The sequence below is a fragment of the Lathyrus oleraceus genome, chromosome 5, assembly GCF_024323335.1.
Source record: "Lathyrus oleraceus cultivar Zhongwan6 chromosome 5, CAAS_Psat_ZW6_1.0, whole genome shotgun sequence".
In the NCBI taxonomy this organism is placed as follows: Eukaryota; Viridiplantae; Streptophyta; class Magnoliopsida; order Fabales; family Fabaceae; genus Lathyrus; species Lathyrus oleraceus.
In genome coordinates this window covers 194641477-194664691 of record NC_066583.1, presented here as the reverse complement: position 1 = coordinate 194664691, position 23215 = coordinate 194641477, and the positions used below count along the sequence as shown (strand labels likewise).

Here is a 23215-nt window from a genome sequence, read left to right as displayed (position 1 = left end):
AATTTATGAAAAGTCAAAAGTATTTATAAACAATTTAAAAATATGCACAAAAACAATTAAATCATGAAAAATATCAAAATTAATCCAAAAAATAATTTTAATTCAGAAAATGAAAGAGAAAAATATTAGAAATTGTTTTGTGAAAGCCCCATATTTTTTGGATTAAAAATAAAATTAATATGAATTAATCAAAATAAAAGAATCAAATGGAAAAATCAAAAAATCAAAAAAACAAGGGCCATCTGATCTTCCTCATTAATTGATGTGGCATATGAGATGGCCAGGAGCGTGCATTCCACAAGGTCGTTAGTCAAACACGCTGCAAGCATGGAAATCAGATTGGACGCGTGAGATTAAAACATTTCAAACGGATCAGATGACCTGGATTGATCCAGCGCACCACCGGAGCCCTAGCTCCGGTCATCTTCTCCGGTGAGCACCATCGGTCTGGTCCAAGCTCAACTCAATGGAAAATGAAAATTGAATACACTAATTTGAAGGAAAAATGCTCAGGAGCACGAATCTGGCCTCAATTTTCTCCAATTCCAAGTATATAAAAAGATACAGGGATTTGAATTTTGAGGATCATGAACTGAGTTGCTTCGATTTGACCTCAAAGCAACTCAATCTTCTTGCCTACATTGATAGGATTCCAAACAACCAAAAATCAACAAGAATGGTGAAGAATTGAGGGAGAATCGAAGAGATGAAAGTTCTGAAAATTCACCTTCAATGGAGCTTCAGATTGGCATGATCTTGCTTTCAATTATGCTTGGCCTTGCTTCAGATACTTGTAGGAAGTGATTAGGATCAATTAAAGATATGGACTCTTGAAGTTTCAATCTCAAAACAGATGGAGATTTGAAACTCGATTTTCAAAGAAAATCTTCAAGCTTATCCTTCAATGGTGAGGGTTTGGGTTGCAGGTTCAAAGCTTGGGCATGAGGTCTTTAATTCTGAGCAATGAGGGTTGTATTTATAGGCCATGAGATTGATTTCTACACACTTCCAAATTTGGCAATTTTATGAAATTCTCTTTGTATGCTTGCATGGGTGTGTGATAGGCCCATCAAGTGATTCAATTAGGTCCAAAATTGAGTGTGAATTATGCCGAAACCAAGTTACAAATCCATGCAATCATGTATCAAAAGTGGGGGTGAAAATTATCCAAATGGTTCTTCATGTTTCACCCATGCGCAAGTTTTTCATACTTTAGCCAAATGAGGTGATTTTGGAATTTTTGGAAAGGTGGGATCAAGGGGAACAACTTTCATGTTGAACACTTTTTCATTTGAAGGTTGGATCATGATGAATTTTGATGTGGAAGTTTGGGAAATCAAACATATTTGAAAATTTTCTAAGTCCCAAGTCGAATGTTCACTTCTTCCACCTTGAATAACTTTTTCTATGGACTTCAAATGAGAAAGGTTCCTTTATCAAAGTTGTATCTCTTTAAAACCTATTAAATTTGGTTAAAATGTGATCTCATTTGGATTTGTAATGAAGGAGTTATGCATTTTAGAAGTTGAGGAAAATCACTTGTTCAATGGTATTCGCCCAAAATGACCTATAATGTTTCCTCTTGGCACATGCATTTTCAAGTTGAATTTGAACTTCCTCTAAACATGAAAGTTGAATTATACATCTATAATTTGATAATTGAATTTATATGGCTTTCATCTCATAAAAATTGAGCAAGTTATAGTCTTGGGAAGTTGACCTCCAAACTAGGGTTCAAACAAAATGACCTATAATATTTCACCATAAAAAATGACTTTAAAAGAAAAACTAGATCTTTACTTAAACATGAAAGTTGTTTGGAATGTAATTTAGAGTAAAGTTTCTCTTAGAATAATTTTCATATGACAAAAATTGTTGGAGATAGGGTCTAGGAAACCCCAGTTTTGACCAGTTGACTTTCTATAGTCAACCACCATGAACCATCTTGCTAGCTTGACATTCTCTTGACTTTTGAGACACATGGAGGATCATATATGTGTAATATGATGTAATATGAAGTATACCTTAAAATATTTGATCAATTGTTAAAGAAACTTGTTGAAGAAGTCACGAAGATACCTATATGAATTAGGGTTTCCAAGGCAAACAAGCTCCAAACTCTTGATGATTCCTTGATCAAATAACATGTGAAGATCATGGGGATCCAAGTATGATATTATTGATTTAGCTCCTTGCATTAAGGGTCTCAAATCCTAGATATGAGCTTGATAGAGCATAGGTGAGCATACACACTACCTACAAAAGTAACAAACTATAAAGTGCCATATTTTTGGTATTTTGGTTAATAAATAATGATGAAAAAAGTATGAATACAATCAAAAGTGCTTGGTGATCTCTCCCAATGCAAACCCAATGAATGAGGGGTAAGGAGGATGCCAAGGTGTGATCCTAATGCCAATGCATATGAAGAGATAGCATGAGGGATCTTAGCGTCAAAATTGGGGTCTTACAGTATGTGAAATGAGTTTCTTTTATGTAATGTAATGTTATGAAGAAATAGAAGAATATAATATCAAAGGAGGACAGCCTTGAAGATCTTGCTTGGAGAAGCTTAGATCGTTATTATGTTAGCTTAGGTTCTCTCATTGGCTTGGAAGAACAATTACACTAGGGGCCATAACTGTTTCATTTTGTATGTATGTTGATACATATGAATATATGTTGATGCATGTGAGAGACGATTTATATGATAAATAAGCCGGTGAGATCAGAATAATTGCAAATTTCCTGAAATTAAATATTAAGTTTATGCTTTCCAAGTTTTAGCACTCATCAAGACTAGTATCGTATAATGTAGGTTTCGCCTACGCGAGGTGCATATTCTATATTAGTAAGGTGTGATGAGATAATTATAATATCCAATTGCTAAAATAATGGGTCAAACTTAACTAAACAAATTATAATAAGATTATATACGTTTAGAAACAAGAGTTGGAAATGATCCATGTGATGGATTGGAATAAGGAGTTATTCACCCAACTAAAATATTCGAGAGTTGTATTAGATACAATTGGAAGGAGTTCCTACCTAAATAACCTAGTTTTGTATAATCCGCCTACGCGGACTTAAAACAAAGTGAAATTTGGATCTCGACCCACTAGAAAATCTTCCAACGGGATTTTCCGAATCAAATGGTGAGGGTCATTTGTTTTGAGTAAAATACTGGGAGCATATTTAATTAAAGGCCTAATTAAATATGTCATTGATACTTATATTTTCATTATTTTCATGTAGATTACCATGACAACAAACACCTCTAACAACATTTTACGATCAATCCTTGATAAGGAAAAATTGTCTGGGACAAATATTCTGGATTGGCACCGAAATCTGAGGATTATCCTCAAACATGATAGAAAGTTGTATGTCTTGGATAAACCTGTTCCTGAAGAGGAACCTCCTAGTTCTTCACCTAAGGAAGAAACAGATGCTTATAAGAAGCATGTCGATGATGCCAATAAAATTGCTTGCCTCATGCTAGCTACCATGAACTCAGAGTTGCAAAAGCAACATGAGAACATGAAAGCGTTTGATATGATCAAACACATGAAGATGCTCTATCAAGAGCAGGAAAGGCATGAAGGGTTTGAAGTTTCAAAATCCCTTTTTCAAGGAAAGTTAGCTGAGGGAGCCTCTGTAAGTCCCCATGTGCTCAAGATGATTGGGTATGTGGAGAACCTTGAGAGGTTGGGTTTTCCCCTTGGAAAGGAACTTGCGACTGATTTGATCTTGCAATCTTTGCTAGATAGATTCAGTCAATTTGTCCTTAATTTCAATATGAATGATATGGACAAATCTCTTCCTGAACTGCTAGCCATGTTAAGAAATGCTGAGCAAACTCTAAAGCCAAAAGGGAAGTCCATTCTGATGATCGGAAATGGAAAGAGATAGAATAAAAGACCCACCAAGAAGGGTGATAAAGGGAAAGGCAAGAAACTTGCCAAACCCAAACCCACTGCTCCTGCTTTGAAGCCTAGTGGAGGCATAGCAAAGGAAGGCACCTGCTTCCATTGCGGTAAGACCGGACACTGGAAGAGAAACTGCCCAAAGTACCTGGAAGATAAGAAGAATGGAGTAGAGACTTCAACTTCAGGTATTTTTGTTATTGAAATTAATTTATCTACTTCTGCATCATGGGTATTAGATGCTGGATGCGGTTCTCATATTTGTACCAATGTGTAGGGGCTAAAAAGGAGTAGAGATTTGGCAAAAGGTGAAGTTGACCTATGAGTTGGCAATGGAGCAAAGGTTGTTGCTTTAGCCGTAGGAACTTATGTATTGACTTTACCTAGTGATTTAATAATTCAGTTAGAGAACTGTTATTATGTACCTGCAATTAGCAGGAATATTATTTCTATTTCTTGTTTAGACAAGTTTGGTTTTTCATTTATAATAAAGAACAATCGTTGCTCTATTTATTTGAATGATATATTCTATGATACTGCATAAATGAACAATGGATTGTATGTCCTTGATCTTGAAATGTCTATTTATAACATTAATACTAAAAGGATGAATCCTAATGAGTTAAATCCAACTTACCTTTGGCATTGTCGATTAGGCCACATAAATGAGAAACGCATTTCCAAACTCCATAAATATGAACTCTTGAACTCTTTTGATTATGAATCATATGAGACATGCAGATCTTGTTTAATTGGAAAGATGACAAAGTCTCCATTCACAGAAAAGGGTGAAAGAGCTAATGATCTTTTGGCCCTCATACATACTGATGTATGTGGACCATTGAACATACCAGCCAGATGGGGTTTTCAGTACTTCATCACATTTACTGATGATTTTAGTAGATATGGTTATGTGTATTTAATGAAACACAAATCAGAGTCCTTTGAAAAGTTCAAGGAATTCAAGAATGAAGTACAAAACCAAATAGGTAAAAATATTAAAACTCTTCGATCAGATCGAGGTGGTGAGTATTTAAGCCTAGAGTTTGATGACCATCTGAAAGAGTGTGGGATCCTATCCCAACTTACTCCTCCTGGAACACCCAGATGGAACGGTGTATCTGAGAGAAGAAATTGAACCTTGTTAGACATGGTCTGATCCATGATGAGTCACGCCGATCTTCTAAACTCCTTTTGGGGACATGCATTGTTGACGGCAGCTTACACACTTAACCGTGTTCCATCCAAAAAGGTTGAGAAGACACCATATGAGATATGGAGTGGTAAGAAACCAAATATGTCTTGCATGAAGATTTGGGGTTGCGAAGTTTATGTGAAATAACAAATTTCAACTAAGCTTGAGCCCAAATCTGACAAATGCTTATTTGTGGGATATCCTAAAGAAACAAGAGGATATTACTTCTACAATCCTTCTGAGGGCAAAGTGTTTGTCGCTAAAACTGGAGTTTTCCTAGAAAATGATTTTATTTCTAAAGGAATCAGTGGGAGGAAAGTAGAGCTTGAAGAAATTCAAGAATCACAAACCATTGATACACCTATGGAGGAATTAGAGCAGGAAACACAAGTAGTTGTGGAAGAGCAGCCTGCTCAAGTAGAACAAGATCATCGTAGGTCAAGCAGGATACGTCATCTACCTAAGAGATATGGACATCTCATAACTGACCAAGGTGATGTATTACTCATGGATCAAGATGAGCTTGTGACCTGCCAACAGGCTATAACTGGTCCCGAGTCTGAGAAGTGGCTAGAAGCCATGAAATCTGAAATGGATTCCATGTACACAAACCAAGTTTGGACCTTTGTAGAGCCTCCTGTAATAGTTAACCCTATAGGATGCAAGTGGGTCTTCAAAAAGAAGACTGACATGGATGGTAAGGTACATACCTATAAGGCAAGACTGGTTGCAAAAGGATATAAACAAATTCATAGGGTTGACTATGATGAAACCTTTTCACCAGTTGCAATGCTTAAATCTGTTCGAATTTTACTTGTTATCGCTGCATATCATGATTATAAAATATGGCAGATGGATGTCAAAACTGCTTTCCTTAATGGGAATCTTTTTGAGGATGTGTACATGACACAGCCTGAAGGATTTGACATACCAGAAGAAGCCCAAAAGATATGTAAGTGATAACGCGAAAATACATCGTATATTTGCCTTGATTTACACTCAAAAATCGTAACGCTTTCATTTATATTCCGATTATTCTGCAAGTGTTCGAGTTATTTTTGCAGGTATTTCAATCCCCATGCTTAAATGAGCAAAGTATAGAAAAGGAAGGAAAAGAAGAAGAAACAGAAGAGAAAACAGCAGAAAAACAGAAGAAAAAAAAACAGAGAATACAAACTTTGTGAATGTGACGACTGTCACAAAGCATGTCACGACCGGCACGCCCAGCCTGTCACGACCGTCACAGGCCCACCACGAACGTCACGCGGCCAAAATCAGCGCCTTGAAACCGTCAACAGAAGTGATCCAACAGGCCTAAATTCTCGTTGTTCAGCCACTTGCCCGTGATTTCCTCACTCAACCAAGTCATCCTTGTTTCTCTCAACTGCCAAGACCTAATGGGGGATATAAAATGACGGAAGTTGGAAACCTACGGGGACGCTTAATTTTTCTCTCAGAAGCCAACTTTGAAGACCTTTTTCTCTCTGCATTTTTTCACAGCAATTCTATTTTGTCTTTTACTTTTCTTCAGCAACATTAATTTTCTTTTACCGTTCAGAGCTTTGATTTTCCCTTTTCCTTTCCGCCTTTCATTTAGCCAAAGTAGTAGTTTCCTACAATAGGGAACTACTATAATTTATTTAATTTAGTTTAACCTATTATTTTGAAGAGGCAGAATCCTACCGACCTGTGGAGGACTGCTCAGTACTTCAAGATTCAGCGTATTCTATTAATCCAATTTCCAGGTTTTTATTCAATTGTTATTGCTTTATTATTATTGGAATCATGTCTGTTTTATTGTTGATCTGTTTATGTTCGCCTGTGTTTGCATTGTTTAACATGTCTGACTAAACTACCGGTATCGGTATGTAACAATTTAATTAGACGGGATTTAATAATAATCGGTGTAAAACTTCTTTCCTCAAACAATCTTTTTGGTTGTGGTTTTTAATTTAAATTTAATTAACTTTGTCACAAGAGTGAGAAGCTATTTAATACGATTTTGCCACGAGAGTGGGAAATTAACTAAGGTGAGAACCAACAATCGCGAGAGCGTGAGGGTCGAACTGGATAGTAAAAACTAGGCATTGATTTTAAAAGCAGCGAGAGCACTTTAAAAGCAATTAGAACTTATTTATTTTCAAAAAGCATTTTTAACTTCAAATGGGACAGCGAGAGCGTACATTCTGACTTAAAGGTATAGTCCAAATCAACAATCACGAGAGTGTGAGATAAATCCTTTTAAATAAGTATTTTCTACTGAAAGATATTTAGTACTTAAATTATACACCGGTGACTTATTGAATCCCCGACGATTAACGCGTTCCATACTGATATCCTTCTATTAATATTTTCTTAAAACTTAACTTCCCTTAGATTTAATTTTATTCAACCAAACTTCTAAAAACCATTCCCTTAGCTAAACATAGTAACGTGGTAGCATTAGTTTGACCATCGGTCCTTGTGGGTTCGATATCTTTTAAAACTAAAATGACTGAATTGTGCACTTGCAGTCAAGTACCCGATAGACTATATTCTATATGCAGTCACGAGATGTATCAGTAAGTTACAAAGATCAATTTATGGATTGAAGCAAGCTTCCAGAAGCTGGAATCTTCATTTTGATGAAACAGTAAACAATACGAATTCATCAAGAATGAAGATGAGCCTTGTGTCTACAAGAAGGTTAGTGGGATCATGATCGTCTTCCTGGTATTATATGTAGATGACATATTACTCATTAGAAATGATGTCCCTACCCTACAACAAGTAAAGTCTTGGTTGGGGAAATGTTTTTATATGAAGGACCTAGGTGAAGCAGCCTATATATTAGGAATCAGGATCTATAGAGATAGATCACAAAAACTGTTTGGCCTAAGTCAGAGTACGTACATAGACAAAGTGTTAAGACGCTTTAATATGCATGATTCCAAGAAAGGATTCATACCTATGCAACATGACCTGTGTCTATCAAAAATACAATCCCCTTCAACTAAGGAAGAAAGGGATCGCATGAGTAAGATTCCATATGCATATGCAATAGGATCTATCATGTATGCCATGTTATGTACTCGACCATATGTCTTGTATGCTTTAAGTGCAACGAGTAGGTACCAATCTGATCCTGGTGATGCTCATTGGGTAGTTATCAAGAATATCCTTAAGTATTTCAGAAGGACTGAGGACTCATTCTTAATATATGGAGGTCAGGAAGAGCTTGTTGTAACTAGATACACCGATGCTAGCTTCCATACAGATAAGGATGACTTTAGATCGCAATTTGGTTATGTGTTTTGCTTAAACGATGGCGCTGTGAGCTGGAAAAGTTTAAAGCAAGATACAGTTGTTGATTCTACAACCGAGGCCGAGTATATTGATGCCTCAAGTGGAACAAAAAAAGTTGTTTGGATCAAAAAGTTCATTAGTGAACTTGGCATAGTTCCTAGAATTGTGGATCTCATTCGTCTCTATTGTGATAACAATGGTGCTATCACACAAGCTAAGGAGCCTAGATCTCACCAACGATCCAAACATATACTTAGGAGTTATCACCTCATTTGAGAGATAATAGATAGAGGATATGTGAAAATATACAGCGTACCTACACTTGACAATATTGTTGACCCACTGACAAAGCCTCTTGCGCAGCAGAAGCATGATGGTCATACTAGATCTATGTGCATTAGGGGTATGCCTGATTGGCTCTAGTGCTAGTGGGAGATTGTTGGTGTAAGCCCAAGAGGCCAATACTTTTGATACTTGTATCGAATTATTTATTATTAATAAAAGGATTTTTCTTTATTATGTTTGTTTAATAAAGTCCCTAGAATAGCTAGTCAGTTTAATGTATCAAATGTGACTTAATCATGAGATCCCATTAAATGTAAGGACACAAGTCGTAAAGTATCCATAGTCGAGCTTTGTTGTAAAGTGGGATAACATTAAAGCATTAAGACTATTATGTATATAGACTGATGATCACATCTCATGGATCATGGATAAGGAGTTATCAAGTCTTAAACATAGGTATGAATATTAAGAGTAATATTTATACTGGATTGACCCGCTATGAGAATACCAGATAGAATGTTATGCAAAGTGTCATAAGTTATTCTCATGGTGATAGTGGTGTATACCACCCTTCGACCTGAAACCACTATGGATCCTAGATGTAGAGTCGAGTGCTTTATTGTTGATCAAACGTTGTTCGTAACTGGATGACCATAAAGACAGTTGATGGGTACTCCACGAAGCATGATGAGGGACATGAGTGACCTAGATGGAATTTCCCCATCCTGCGTAACAGGATAAATGTCTACAGGCCCAATATTGAACTGGACAAGGATGACACGGTCTATGCCTTGTGTTCAATATAGATATAGGGGAAAAAGGATAATTATACACATAAGTATTATCACAAAAGGATTTGTCATATCACATGACACTTTCGTGTCTTGGCTAGCAGTGATGTGTTGCTAGATACCGCTCACCATTTATCATGTTAAATACGTGATTTAATATAATTGCTAATGTCGCGAAAACCTACAGGGTCACATACAAAAGGACGGATTGATGAGAGATAGAGTAAATAAGGAACACCATAAGATACAATGCACTTAAGTGAATTGTAGAACATCGTAAGGTAAGGTGTACTTAAGTAGAATACGAAATATGGTAAGGTACCACGCGCTTAAGTGATTTTGGCATATCATAAGATATGGGCCACATACACTTAAGTGGGCTTTTTAGCTTGCAGCCCACGCAAGTGGTTCTATAAATAGAACCCTTGTGCAGAAGCATTTGTGTAGTTGAAATGTCATTTCTGTCACTCTCTCTCTCACTCAAAGTCTTCATTCATAGCAGCTAGCACTGAGATTGAAGGAATCCGTTCGTGTGGACTGAGTAGAGGCGTTGTCACCATTCAACGTTCGTGATCACTCCTTAGATCTACATCAAAGGTTTCAATCGCCACAAGAGGTAACGATTCTATCACTGATCATGCCCATTCGTAAGGATCATTAAAGGAGAAATTTTTTAATTTCCGTTGCGTTTTGAATTGCCATTCTCCTTCAGATGCCACCACGATCATAACTTACAATATTTAACACTTGTTCATCTTCTCTTTCTTGAGTGATCTTCATACCTTGCTCATGCACTAAGAGACTAATTTGTAGCTCATCAGTGGACAAGGTTGTGACATCATTAGATTCTTCTATGGAGCACACAATATAATTGAGTTTTATAGTCATAGACCTCAACACCTTCTCAACAATGGTGGTTTTCTCCATCTTCTCATATTGAGCAATCATCTTTTTGCAAAATATCCATCAACTATTTTGTTATCCTTCATGCAAAGAACTTCAAACTCTTGACACAAAGTCTGCAATTGAGCTCTCTTCACTTTCTTGGACCCTTGATACTTCTTGTGCATGGAATGCCAAATATCTTTAGTTGTATGCCGATTCATAATTTTTTCAAGAATTGTTTGATCAATTTCTTAAAACAAATAATTCTTGGCCTTGAGATCTTTGAGCTTGCTTTCTTCTGTAAGTTTTTTTTGTTTCGGTGTTGCATCTGGTGGTGCAACTGTAACACCCTTCTCTACCAATTCTCAATACTCAATGGATCTAAGAAGATTCTCCATAAGCATGGCCTAGTGATTATAGAGTCCATCGAATTTAGGAACTATTGGTGTCAAGAATTTTGATGAACCGTCCATGGAGATGATTAAGATGAGGTACTTGTATGAGAGGATAACGGAAATAATGACTTTCTCTCACCACGATATTGAAACTGCGTTTCTTGAATGAAAGAGGCACACCTGGATCATCAACCATATTCTAGATACCACTTGTTAGAATGTGAGAGAAATTTTTTATTGAATGATACAGCTCCAAGTTCTATGTGCACATGAATAATCAATTGCTTATTTAGCAAGGAATCACACTCATAGCTAACTACCTTATACCTAACTTCTAGTTAGTTATTCTATTAGCCAATTATATTCTAACAATTACATGTTGAACACAATGTTGTAAGATTTTGTTTGACATTCCAACATAACTAACTTCAAGTTAAAATTTGTAACTAATTTGTAGAATACAAACTTGTATAAGAGTCGACCACTCATGCAATGTAATTTTGATGAATCATAATGCAAAGCAAGAAGATCTTACTCATTCTCTCAATCATTCATCATCTATCTCTCAATGGAAAAAATATTAATCTTTAACAGCTTTAATTAATTTTGTAGTTCATGTTATCTTTGGCAAGTCACATAAGTTGTATGCTCCTTTGTGCAATAATAAGTATACCAAATTATTAAGCTTGTTCACACTGATTTATGGGGACTATAACACTCATTGTCAAGTTGTGGTTATAGTTATTACATTGCTTTTGTGGATGCATATTCCATATATAGTTGGCTTTACTTGCTTAAACAAAAGAGTGATGCTCTATCAACATTGAAACTCTTCCAAAACTATGTTGACACACAATTTTAGGTCAAAATCAAATTAGTTCATTCTGGCTTTGGTGGATAATTCATGCCTTTTATTATTTTCTTAATGAGTGACTCATTACACATAGGCTAACATGCCCACACACTTCACATCAGAATGGCACGGTTGAAAGGAATCACAGACAAATCATGGAAATGGGGTTCACCTTGATAGCACATGCATCCATGCCAACTATATATTGGGATCATAACTTCACCACTGCAGTCTACTTGATGAACATGATACCTACATTTGCATTGCCTAGATCTATCACCATTCTCTATAATGTATCACTAGCAACCTGACCATATGTCACTAAATATATTTTGTTATGCTTATTACCGTAACTTGAGGCCATACAACCAACATAATTTGCAGTTTATAAGCTCCAAATTTGTATACATGAGGGTGTCACTTACACACAAAGGCCACAAGTTCATCAATATGGAAGGCATAATTTATATCTCTAAAGATGTTGTATTCAATGAAGATGAGTTTCATTTCAAGATAAACTTTACGATTGATGGTCACTCTCAAGATCCACAAAGCTCACAGGTACATAGGTTTATCATACCTATAACCACTTCCCAAACCACAATGTTCCCAAGGTTAGTCTCACACAACTTTTCTTTAGGCCAAAATGTATCACACAATGAGATAATTCCAGCTAGTTTAAGTCTTTCAGTTAATACAACTAGTTATAACATTTATTTACCCTTTACACCTCTTCTAAACACTAATGCATAAAAAGTTTAATCATTATCCAATGAACCAACTTCTATGTCCTCTCTTGTACCAAACAATTCTAGTTTAGAGTCAAATAAGAAACCTTTGTCCAATGGTCAAATGCCTGACATCTCACATGTGTCTGATACTGACATCTTACACTCCAATACACGTGTCCATCATATGTTAGTTGGATTTAGTCCTACTACTTTTGATATCTCACCTTCCTTACAACATAAGTCATCTTCATGTAGTTCCACATATCCCATACTAGCTCCTCAGGACCTATCGAGCTCCATAGAGTCCTTATCCTTTTCCTTTCACAATCATACCTATCATACTTCTCGTGTTACACTTTTGCAAAATGATCATCCTATATTAACAATAGCTAAGACGGGAAAGTTATGACCTAAGGACTTTTTAGTCTACACTAAGACAACAAAAATTAAACAAGCATTATCTCAACCTGAATGGTTGAAGCTATGAAAAATGGGTATGACTCACTTCTTAAAAATGGTATGTGGACTCTCACTACTCTACCACCTCATAGAAGGACCATAGGCTGAAAATGTGTCTTCAAATTTAAGGAGAATCCTCATGGGAGTGTTAATAAATACAAGGCGATGTTGGTGGCCAAGGGGTTTCATCAATAATATGGTTTTGATTTTCACGAAACCTTCTCACCTATATTCAAGCCAACAATAATTTGTGTGATCTTGACTTTAGCTTTCACATATAAATGGGAGATACAAAAGATAGGCATCAACAATACATTCCTTAATGGTGATATACATGAAGATGCATATATCCAACAAGCACCAGGCTTCATTGACTCCATTAGTTTGAAAACTCAACAAAGCCACCTATGATTTAAAGCAAGCTCCACACGCATGGTATGACAAATTACATCAATCATTGGTTCATTATGGGTTCACCTCAAGCAGATGCGATTCTTCCCTATTTGTCTATAACCATTAAAATATTACACTTTATGCCCTAGTATATACATATGACATCTTATTAACTGGATTTTTTCCCAAGATGATTCAAGATATCATTAACAAACTCTATGACAAGTTTTCACTAAAGAAGTTGGGCATTCCTCAATACTTCCTAGGTATCAAGGTGCATCACCAATCAAATGGCTCAATTCTTCTCACACAAACCAAATATGTATCCTCAGTGGAATGAGAATTCTCAAAGGCATCATCAACAAGTTTGACATGGCAAGCCTAATATTCTAGTTCATATTGCTTGCTCCTCCCACAAGGTATTCACTTATGAAGATTGTTATATTGAAAATAGATGGAATAGACAGTTGAAAGGAGAAACAAATTATGTTACATTTTGTGATAGCCATAAGAGGGTGGAATTTATTCATATGAAGATGGTTTCTGTCAGTATAGAGCAGAATGTTGAAGATCATGTTTTCATGGAAGACATGTTAGAAACTGAAACTAAGTTATAGTAAAGAAAGCTCGGGGTTGTTGCAGAGAAAGATGTCATATGTGTACTGATCTCAATATTGAAAAAGGAAATATTTATTAAGTTTGTCAACTTGAGATGCAAACCAAAATGTCATACAAGATGATTCAACATCTTACTCATGCTTCTGAATTACCACATATGGACTTTATGAGACTCAAACAAGGAGTTGTCATTGAAGAGAAGACTGATGGTTAGGTTGGAGGTCCTCCCAACATTTAAACCAATAGTGGTTCAAAAGAAGAAGCTAAAGAAGAATAATGATTATGACATAATTCTTCTTATTAGAGTTACTTCTCATATCTCTAGAGTTTTGATCAATCAAAAATATGATATTGTGTTTGGTGAAGTTGATATTCGTGTTCCTCTGAGTCAGTTGAACCTTAGTCATAAGATGTATATTCTAAATATTGTTTTCCACAACACCTAACAACATCCATCACGACTTGCTAACAAGAGTCAGATGTTGCATTGCACGCATGTTGGAACATCGTGTTCCACATGTTGCACCAGAACATCCAAATTAACTCTCTTTATATAAAAAAAATTGTAGAGTAAATTTTGGATTATATAAATCTGAACAAAATCTTTCTTCAAAGAAAATCCAATCAAATCTTCTTTGACTAAATCAAATTCAACCCTTTTTCATATTAATTTAGATTAACAAAACAAACTTCTTCCAAAAGCAAGCTTCTGTATCTTCTGAAGAAATTAACACCTAAACAAATCTGAAGGAAATTTGAAGATAATCAGAACTCAATTCTTATGCCAAGATGTCACACAACATGTGCTGAACATCTTGCTCAACAAGTTGTTTACAATCAAATCTTTATAGCAAGCTCTTTAGCAGAAATTTGGACTGAATAAAAATCTTCTTAGAGCCAAACACCATCTTTCATAAATTCACTCACAAGTCTTGGTCTGCAGACTAAGGTCAGATGTTGCGCACACATACTCGAACATCTTGTTCAACATGTTGTCTGAAACATAGGTTGAAACATCTTATTTCACATGTTACCTCTATTCAAAATACATCTTTTATATATATATATATATATATATATATATATATATATATATATATATTTTGTTTTACCTAATTTAGTCAATCACATACAAGAACAGAAAAGATATCTCACAAAATTTAAATATTTCTTTGAACAAAATGGTGGTTTGTTGTTACAGCATAGAGGTTCAGCCGAAACAGCTAAAGTCCTAACTCTGGATGGGCTAAAGGAAGCTACCAACAATTTTGATGACAAGATCCTAGGCCAAGGTGGTCAAGGAACGGTTTACAGAGGAGTTTTACAAGTTAAAAGAACTGTAGCAATAAAAAGGTCCAAAGTGAGTGATCCAAATCAGGTTGAACAGTTCATCAGTGAAGTGATTGTTCTATCTCAAATCAACCATAGGAATGTGGTACAACTCTTAAGCTGTTGTTTAGAGACAGAATTTCCATTGCTTGTTTATGAATTCATTTCGAACGGTACTAATTTTGAGCATCTTCGTGATCAAAATAAATCTTTAGAACTTGGATTTAAAACAAGGTTGAGAATAGCAACACAAACTGTTGGAGCTTTGGCTTACTTGTATTCTGCTGCTTCTACACCAATCATACATAGAGATGTGAAAACTTCAAATATACTTCTTTATCATAATCGCACTGCAAAGGTTTCTGATTTCGGCGCTTCTAGGATTGTTCCTCTTGATCAAAGTCAGATAACAACTTTGGTGAAAGGGACACTAGGGTATCTTGATCCAGAATATTTCCAGACAAGCCTTTGAACAGAAAAGAGTGATGTTTAGAGCTTTGGAGTGGTTTTAGCAGAGATTTTGATAGGTAAAAAAGCATTCTCTTTTGATAGGCCAGAGGATGATAGAAGCCTTGGAGTTTACTTTGTTTCGTCGATGAAAGACGGTCGGTTACTTCATATTGTGGAGAGACAGATAATAAATGAGGCAAATGTTGCGCAAATAAAGGAAGTTGCTAACATTTCAGAAAGGTGTTTAAGGTGGAAGAGAGAAGATAAACCTACCATGAAAGAAGCGGCAATGGAACTAGAAGGAATGTTAGTTATGGAAGAGCATAGAGGGGAAATTCAAATTTGTCATTAGAAGAGACTGATAAATTGCTGAAAGCATCACCATCTGCTTTCAATTTTGAAAAGGGCGTGGAAGTGGTATTAAGTCTTCTAACTCATATCGCATAAATCAGATTTCAATGCCATTCATCAGTGGAAGATGATTAGTTGATACTGATTTGTAAGCCTTGTTGTTTTTTCTGGTTTTGTTATCTTAAGAAGTTACAAAGTAATATATTTACTGTAGTCTGATACTCTCACTTTGTGGCACAGCAAAGCAATCAAAAAAGTAGGAACATTATTGGAGACATAATAAATACTGATGTTTCATGTTATCGGAAGTGCTTTCACAGAGTGTTCTTATTGTACAATGTACATACAAATACCTAAGGTTGATACAATGTCATATGCGCATACCAATAAGGGAAAAAAAGGTACAAATACGTATCATACGCGTACAGGTACCAGATACGTATCCGGTACTAGTTCTTTGTCTAAAACGGTATATGAGTGTTTCACATGGCAGAAGTCTCAACAAAGAATAATGACAAATCAATTACTATGGTTCTGTGAATAATACATAGAACATGCAAAGTACTATTTGTGCATTCAAGGAAACATGATAAGGATGATTTCTTAGAATTGAAATGCTTCTAAGAGGATTTTACAATTACAAGTAGTGTTTATTCATGCTAAATTATTGTCATCACTAAACTTATCTTATCCAATAAAGAGTTATTATACTCAATTGTCTTTACAAATTACAAGGAACTATCTTCAAACACAGATCAATAAATCTACAAGAGTATGACTGAATTATAAGCAGCATGTCAGAAACATCTAAGAGATTCCTTTACAAAATTTGGATTCTTTCTTCAAATCACCACTCTACAAAAACTGTGCCCACAGTTGAGATAGAGAGATGCATGAGTTTTGATTTACATTACACTTTTCCATCTGATGAAGAAGGAACACTATCTTTTTTCAAGGTTGTGGAAGACGACGAAGACGCAGAGTTTGTGCCTTTGGAAGGAGAAGAAGAAGGAGTTGGTAGCTTCTTAGGAAGCATCTGTTCCCAATAATCCTTAGGAAATCTTGATCCTTCTGATACAACAACAAAGGTTAGCAGAATGAAGAACAAAAACCGGTTCCTCGAAAAACTTGACATGATGATGATGATGAATTGTGTAAGAGTTGAGATTATTCCTGCTTAAAAAGAAAGAGGTTTAGAGAACTTTTGGAAGCTGACATGTTCAGTAATGTAGGGAGAATGCCAACTTGTTTGGTTGGAAAAAGATGTGTAAATGGCAGACAAAGAGGTATTTGATAATTCTAAACTGTTGAGCAATCCTTGTTGTTGCTCTCATTGTGTCATAAACTAATATAGAATCTGAATGTGCATGTGTGAGAAATTTTTGTTGAATAAAATAATAGTAATTTCACTTTGACTCCTTATTAGTACTTGAAGTTTAATCATGCAAACATGAGGAGAATGGTGATTTTGAGTGGTTAATGAAAAAAGTTGGATGATTAGAATAAATGTGTTGGAGACTTTATATGCTGTTTCTCCGACAATAGTGTATATAAGTAATAGGAAAATAATTGAATCAGAGGTGTCAGTGAAGTGTGTATAGTTTATAGCATCTCTTTGTTTAAGGCTTAAAGGCCATGTAGTTATTGAAGGGATATATACATTTAAAAAGGTTGAAAAATGAATTTAAAAATGAATTTAAAAATGAAAGTGGTGTGTTAGGGTGGTTCATGTTTTGATTACTGGCTACTAGCTAGCTTCATAGCTATGTTTTTTGTTTCTTTGCATCAGGTTTATCAACATCCAGAAAAAACGGAACTTTTCAAGGAACAACGTAAACGTATATTCCAAGTTACTAAAAAGAATTAGTAGTATATGATGGAGAGAAACATAATCTGGTAGCATATATTCCAATATCTAAACAACTCTCAAAAGACCGCGTGTTCCTTGTTTGAAAGTTTCGTGTTTGACATGTTTCAGTGTTCAACACAATACCGACACATATAATTACGTTTAATTTATTTATTTTTTTAAATCATTTCTGATATCAATGTGACAGTGCCATGTGTCTGTGTCTCATAGTATCGAGAAGTGATGTGAGATATAAGTAGTTAAATGAAAAATAAACCACATATATTTACATTATAATAATAAATAAATATTATATTACAGAGTTGTTGTACAAGTGACATTCTTAAATAAGCATAGAAGTAAAGAATAAGAAAATAACAATTCTGTCAAAACAATGAGTGGAAAGTGAGTGAAGGTGATGCATCATAAATTAAGCAATGGCTGACACAATAGTTTCAACCTTCGTTGGTCTCCAAAATGTCTTCTGAAGACAAAGTAAACCCTCTCCATTTTTTGCATAACTAAAACGAATATCCCAATGTAGAGATTTTGCCATGTTCTCTATCTCACCAATTGTTTCTTCATTGTCTCTTATTATCAAATATCCTTCTGGTCTCAACATTCTATCAACTTCTGCAATCGCGGCCACTATGTTGCACCTAAATCCAAAAATAGAATAAAATCGGCTCAATAAATCTAAATGATAGTAATGATTAAGGATAGTGATAAGTGATCATAACATACCTTTCTTTAAGGGTTGAGAATAAAGAATCAGCATTGAGAAGATCATAAGATCGAGGATAGGTGCTAAACGACTCGCACCAATCGTGATAAATACCGATTAATCCACGCTCGTATATTATAGGCAATGTGTCTGGAGAATCAACTGGAACCACATTCATTACCCAGACGTTCAATTTCAACGCTCTGAGTGCCGCGGCAAATCTAAAAAACAACAGAATGCAAACTTAGTAACAATCGACAAGGTTGATTAGAGACCAAGGAAAATATAGAGAAGTAGAAAGAATAACTTACCCTCCATAAACAGCTCTCATGTCCATCACATTTCTTACTGAAGACCAATTGATACCCATGCCGTTCAAATATGAATGTGAAATGACGTTTTTCCAATGTTTGTAATCGGCGGTGAATTCTACTGAAGCAGATCTTCCATAAAGACCGGTCTGAGTGTTTAACCAGTAAGGTGGTTTCTCTAACCTCAGTGGCCATTGTTCCGGCCAGATTGTTCCGCGCTCCGATGCACCTACTGGCACCTTGTGCATGCAAGCCTGTAATGATACATTCCTGAAGATATGGAAGTTGGAAAATGAAAAATTAGAGCAAGCAGCCACGAAAAATCTCAATAAAAAAGCACTGTCCATATTCACGAGTTTCATTTTCCCTTGTTTGCAAAGGCAATTTATGTTATATTGAACAAGAAAACAAAAATAGACGTACCAAGCTGCATTTGGATCATCGGATTCACTACACATTGGCGGCTCATTTTTTGGTCTTTTCTCATAGCATTCGTTGTCGGTTGGTTTTCTATATATTGCCGCTGCTACTCCGTTCAATTTGTCTTTTGCAATAACTACCAGATCCCAACACATTGACTTCGTGATTGCACGCATGTCTGCAACAAAATGGTTATGTTAAAAGCAACTCAGTTCATCTCGAGTAAAAAAAATCATCTCTTAAAGCCGGTTGGGATCGACTTATTTGCATAAGCCCTTATGATAACATCATATGATGTGACATGTCCTCAAGTTGTTTTCAGCATACTTCCATAAGCTCCCCGGGATATCTTATATAAAACAATTTCATTATATCTTTTGTTATACAAATAGCTTATACATTATCACTTATATGATATGCCCTTGTGTAATTCGTTTATCCAAACAAGGCTATAGAGTGAAACTAATTTGGATTTAATGGTTTTACCTTTCCAAATCCCGGCATTTTCTGGATCCTTTTGATAAACTGGAGTAGCGGACCATACAAAGTAACCACCAGGTCGCAAGACACGATTCAGCTCTAAGAGTAGCTTGCCACCTGCACTGTACAAACATTAGTGGAAAGGTAAATATATTCGAAAAATGAAAATTTAGTCAAGATGTCGGTAGCACCTTCTATGTGCCAAGGGACTCTACAACGAGCACAGTGGAGAAGATCAAAGACAGAACCAGGGAATGGTAATCTTTTAGTTCCCATGACGCCTAACGTCGCAGGAATTCCTCGTTCCAGTGCAAATTGCACTTGGGCTTCGTGGACATCTTTAGGAGCAAATGACATGGTCAGAACATCTTTTTCAAACAGATAGCCACCAAAGCTCGCTACTCCACACCCAACGTCCAATATCACACGACTTCTCTTCCCCCATGCAATATTAGGAAGAGACTGCAAACAAGCACCCATTTTAGGATGGAAAATGGACATATCAAGCAGGATTGCAAACATGCTGATTAAATTTTCGAGACAACGATTTGCAAGATTGCTTAACTCATTGCATTAAGTAGTTACTGGTCATAAATTAAAAACATACATATCAAAAAGAAGGATGTGCTATATTGAGTTGTCGAAAATAAAAGTTGAAAACACAATTTCAAAATAGAAGAACTTGAAAGCACAATACTTAAAAGGCTTACATTCTGAATGAATTCGATGTAATGAAGAGCGCCATACTTAAATTGAGTTCCACCGCCAGGAAAAGTAAGGTATTCACCAGAAACTTTGATCCAGTTTTGATGACCCTTAGATTCTACAAGCTTTGTGTGAGGGGCGTTGTTGTACCATATCTGCAATATGCACCAAAATATTGAATTTCGATATTTATATTGGGCCAGTTATCGAATTTCAGTAATCCCATTTGTGTGTTACATACCATTTCCCTGCTTTTGGGCCACCTAATTGGGCTTCTGTAGCCCTCCGGAAGAGAAACTAGACAAGTGGGAACTTCATCGGGACAGTGTCTCTCTCGATGTTGATAGTGACTTATGCTTCGAAGTTTTTTAATTGCTTTCCAATTGTCAAGACAAGGGATGTATTCTGATCCTGAAGTTGTATTACAAAGTTTCCAGTCGTATTTGCTACTATCAATAGATATCGAAGACGTTTGGGGTTCCTTGTCACGCTCCGACTCTGCAACTTGAGTTGACCAAGTTCCATTTTCGGTTCTAGCTTCAACTAAAGTTTCTTCTTTTAAAGTTTCATTGCTTTCTACGTTACTATCTCCAGTACTTTGGTTTGTCATTGACTGCAGACTTTCATTGATCTTCTCCTCCTTAGACTCGCCAACATTCTCATCTTGTTGTGTGATTTCACCGAGACTATTTTCCGTCCCTAACTTGCTATCATCTAAGCTCTTGTCAGATTTACTTTCATCTAAAGTTTCCGTCGATCCTCTGAGTTGATTATCATCACTTTGACCATTCATTGTTTCTGTTTCTACGGATTCTGAATGGCTTTCGCTCTGAGATTTTGGGGTTTCGCTATCTCTTGTTGCCGATTCCTCCTGTACATCACCTAAACTGTTTTCGAATTTCGTAGAATCAGTTTGATTGGCTATATTTTTTACCTCATTAATCGTCTCCGATACCTCCATGACTGAATCCTGAACTGGAACAATGGATGACATCGCAATCCATAAACCAACTAAACAAAATGCAACAAAAACAGCTACCGGAACTGTTGAACAGTAGTTTGACGAGTTCCTCCCGTCGCCTCCCCGGGAATTCTTCCCTAGTGCCATGTTTCTTAGTTACTTCTATTTCAAGATATACACACCTAGAAAGTGGAGCAAAACATTAGCAAAAGTCTATCCCATAAGGACACCATTGCTTTTTCTGAGCTTTTCAATTTGAAGGTCAGAAACATAGTAGATCAAATCAAACACTGTAATTCTGTTTCCAACACTAGCAAACAAAAAGGGGTTAGAAAGTATAGAAGTTTCAAAACAAGGAAAATAAAAATGATGAAGAAGTAAGTCAGAAAAAGAAAGGAATTGACAACTACTAACTTGATGCTAAGTGCTAACAACCAAAAATAATTGAAATTGCTGCAATCCCTTATATTTTTCTTTTTTCAGTAAAATAAAAATTTATAAAAAATAAATCAAACTTGTACGAATCAGTCAAAAAAAGTAAACTATATTAAGAAAAAAAAACGAAACTTCAAATAATTATGAAATGGTGTATGATCCAAAGCTGAACAAAATGTCAGTAATTGCAGATACCTAATGGGGAAAATTGAAACCATAGTGAAATTGAAAAAACAAGAAATCCAGAAAGGGAGATGAAGTAAAGAAGCATAAGCTTTGCTTACCTTCATCTGAAATCCAAGCAAGTAGAGGAAATCTGAGAATGAATGTGGTGGTAGCTATGAAGCAGGTGGAGCGGTTTGGGTAAAGAAAGAGTGAGAGTGTTTGTGAAACAGTTATTGTTGTTGTTGTGGTTGATTGTCATTTGTGACAGCAGTTGTTGTCTCTAAATTGTTGCTTTTGGGTAATTACAACAACTAGTAAAATAATAATGATTCTATGATAGAATGTTTCATATTTTGTTTTATTTTAATATTTTTATTGAGTATTTTTAACTATATTAATTTTGCTTTTTCGATATTGATCCAGCTTTTTTATGAATAGATAGAGAATTTTCTTGTTTAACCATGGTCAAATATTTCTTTCATGAGTGTAAGATATAACTAGGCATTTTTATAATAATATAAAAATATTTACATCTAATACACCTCATCGTCTTTTATTTTTATTTTTTTTTAATGTTTTTGTTTTGAAGTTTTAAACCGGTCATTCTAATCACCAAACGATTGCAACGTTGCTTGAAAATATAGGCAAAAATGTAATTAAGATAAAATATAAATATAATTTATTATGTATTATAATCTATTAAAATTGAGCTTCACTTATTGACCACATTACTAAGAAATTGATGGGATATTTTTTCAAACACATTATTTTAAAATTTCTTTAATTTATTTAAAAAAAATGTAATATTTTATTTATAATTTTTTTTAATTAAAACGTCTCTATTTTCATATTCGATGACTTATATAATTATACTTTTTAAATTAAAAAATATATATATTTATTTATTTATATTACTTCTTCATTCCATATATATAAAATGTTATATTCTTATTCAAATTGTACATCTACACCATACATCAAAATTTAAATTATTAAATTTTTATTATATTTTCTATTGTGCACACTATTTTTTTTTTAAAAATAAATTAATTAAATTTTAAATAATTCGATAAATGCTATGAGAGTTGATTTAATTCTTATAAAAATTAAATTAATCAATTTTCAAATAATACAATAAAAAATTATGAGAATTAATTTGATTTCTATAAAAAAATTGTCTCTTAATAAAAAAATGAAAATAATATTTTTTTCTAATAAA

The 23215-nt window shown here is 35.0% G+C and overlaps 1 protein-coding gene and 1 pseudogene across 2 annotated transcripts; one reads left to right on the top strand and one right to left on the bottom strand.

Moving 5' to 3' along the window:
- Window positions 1-16043, top strand: part of LOC127079649 (proline-rich receptor-like protein kinase PERK1) — a 54369-nt pseudogene extending 38326 nt beyond the window's left edge.
- A 2017-nt stretch (window positions 16044-18060) lies between these two features.
- LOC127082732 (probable methyltransferase PMT25) lies at window positions 18061-22284 on the bottom strand. Of its 2 annotated transcripts, none has more exons than XM_051022964.1 (9): window positions 22116-22284; window positions 20677-21578; window positions 20441-20590; window positions 19922-20192; window positions 19737-19847; window positions 19254-19428; window positions 18831-19100; window positions 18540-18740; window positions 18061-18454 (listed from the first exon to the last, which is right to left on the bottom strand). In XM_051022964.1, exons 2-9 carry the CDS (start codon window positions 21541-21543, stop codon window positions 18226-18228), a joined length of 2274 nt encoding a protein of 757 aa, XP_050878921.1. In that variant the 5' UTR covers window positions 21544-21578; window positions 22116-22284; the 3' UTR covers window positions 18061-18225. The 2 variants fall into 2 exon arrangements, with proteins under 2 accessions (XP_050878921.1, XP_050878922.1); XM_051022965.1 differs by having other exon boundaries at window positions 20677-21706; window positions 22116-22281.
- Between the last annotated feature and the right edge of the window lie 931 nt (window positions 22285-23215).